The sequence below is a fragment of the Penaeus monodon genome, chromosome 29 (assembly GCF_015228065.2).
Source record: "Penaeus monodon isolate SGIC_2016 chromosome 29, NSTDA_Pmon_1, whole genome shotgun sequence".
Lineage (NCBI taxonomy): Eukaryota > Metazoa > Arthropoda > Malacostraca > Decapoda > Penaeidae > Penaeus > Penaeus monodon.
In genome coordinates, this window is record NC_051414.1 from 13,255,953 (window position 1) to 13,257,656 (window position 1,704).

The 1,704-nt window shown below is 31.4% G+C and overlaps 1 protein-coding gene across 1 annotated transcript in view; it reads right to left on the minus strand.

Moving 5' to 3' along the window:
* The window catches only part of LOC119591971 (tyrosine-protein phosphatase 10D-like), a gene marked incomplete in the record, with an annotated part of 62,800 nt that overhangs the window by 9,287 nt on the left and 51,809 nt on the right, over positions 1 to 1,704 (minus strand). The window contains 3 exon segments of the mRNA XM_037940725.1: positions 182 to 353; positions 628 to 823; positions 1,042 to 1,259. Coding sequence (XP_037796653.1) covers positions 182 to 353; positions 628 to 823; positions 1,042 to 1,259 — 586 coding nt within the window.

A 1,704-nucleotide genomic window follows, 5' to 3' on the forward strand; every position in this document is an offset into this window, starting at 1 on the left:
AAGTAGGGTTGATTTTAATTTGTGAGTGGTTAGCAACAAATAAGAAATTTGCTATCACTTGACTGAATAAATCAAACATGTTTAAAGTAAGATTAAAACCCATATATCATTATGTACTTACAATAATAGTTTATAAATTATTTCTACTTTCTAGCATTTGACAAGTAGATACATGGCATACCTTGTTTCTATTATAGAATCTGGAAGCGAATGCATGTCACTGCCTGGATCTGGAGCCCTTTTTGTGAATCCACAAGCTCTTCGTCGTCTTATGATCATCACCATCACTACAATCAACACCAGGAGGAGGACTGGGATTGCCACTGCTAATCCAACATTCCCACTCTCTGAATCTGTAAAAAACAATCCCTTAAATGGACTGTCACTCAAACACATACACAGTTAAAGATAAAACTGCAGTTTCAAAAACATATTCTTATTTTCAAGACAGAACTTATTTCTTTATTTATAATGACTGTGATCATAAATCTTGATGTAACAAGCAATCTTCCTACAATTTGTTTACTGTTGAAAACCAATATAAAATCTAAATATATTATTCAATCATGGCAGCATAAAATGCATATACATATCATTAACCTTGGTAGTCCAATATGTGTAACTTACCTGTTGTAATTGAATGACTGAAGTGTGTATCAGCAAACTTAGTTCTTTCTGTATAAGCTCGTATTTTAACCTTGTACGTAGTTCCTGGTTTAAGTGGTCCATTACAATAATCAGCACGAGTATCACAGTCCTCCTCAATGCCAATACTAAAATCTTCCACTGATGATTTGTTAAATGGATAGTACATTTCTGTAACCTAAAAAAAAAAGTTAAACAGACTGAAATTAAACACACATTATAAAGACTTTGAATTCAAATTAAATTGCTAGCATTATACATGATATCTGCAAGTGGACAAAATCATATTAATTGACAACAATATGAACAATAATGTGATGACAAAGAATAGTTCTATATATCAGACAACTATGCTTCTGTATCAAGGAGAGCAAAAATAAATAAACAAAATCTTACCTGATATGGAGGCCAGAATTTATAGCTCTGAACATCTTGCCAGGCAGGCAACTCAAGCCCTTCTGATTTCTTGGAATAATCTTCTGCAACAACAATGGTGTATCCAATAACTTGCCCATTTTGGTTGGAAAAGTAATTTTTCCGGTAACGAATACGAATAGAAGTTGAGGTACGGGATACTTCTGTTGGGAAAACCTGAATGCCTGGTTGAGGAGGAGCTGAAAAAGAAATTTAGTTACAAATGGTTAGTTACAAATGATAGAGACAATCATCTTGAATCATTAGGTACGACAACAGTATATAAATTTACTGTAGAATGAAGCACTATAAAAATGAATTTATAATCTAAATAAAACATAACATTATTCTTTGCATCTAAATCTTTGGACCTTATTTATATGCAAACATACAGACATACATCAGTAAAAATTAATCCATCAATTTAATGTTTAAAAAAATATTGGCAAAAACATTATTGCCACATGAAACATATTTATTAATTCTTGCAAAGCTTTAATATACAACATGATTACAGGTAACACTTTCTATAACATAAAAAAAAAAAAAAAATCATATTTCTTTGTTCACCTTGAGAAATATCTAAATCTAGTAATACTGAGTTGTATCCCAGGATGGAAACCACTGATTTATATCCTGAATGGC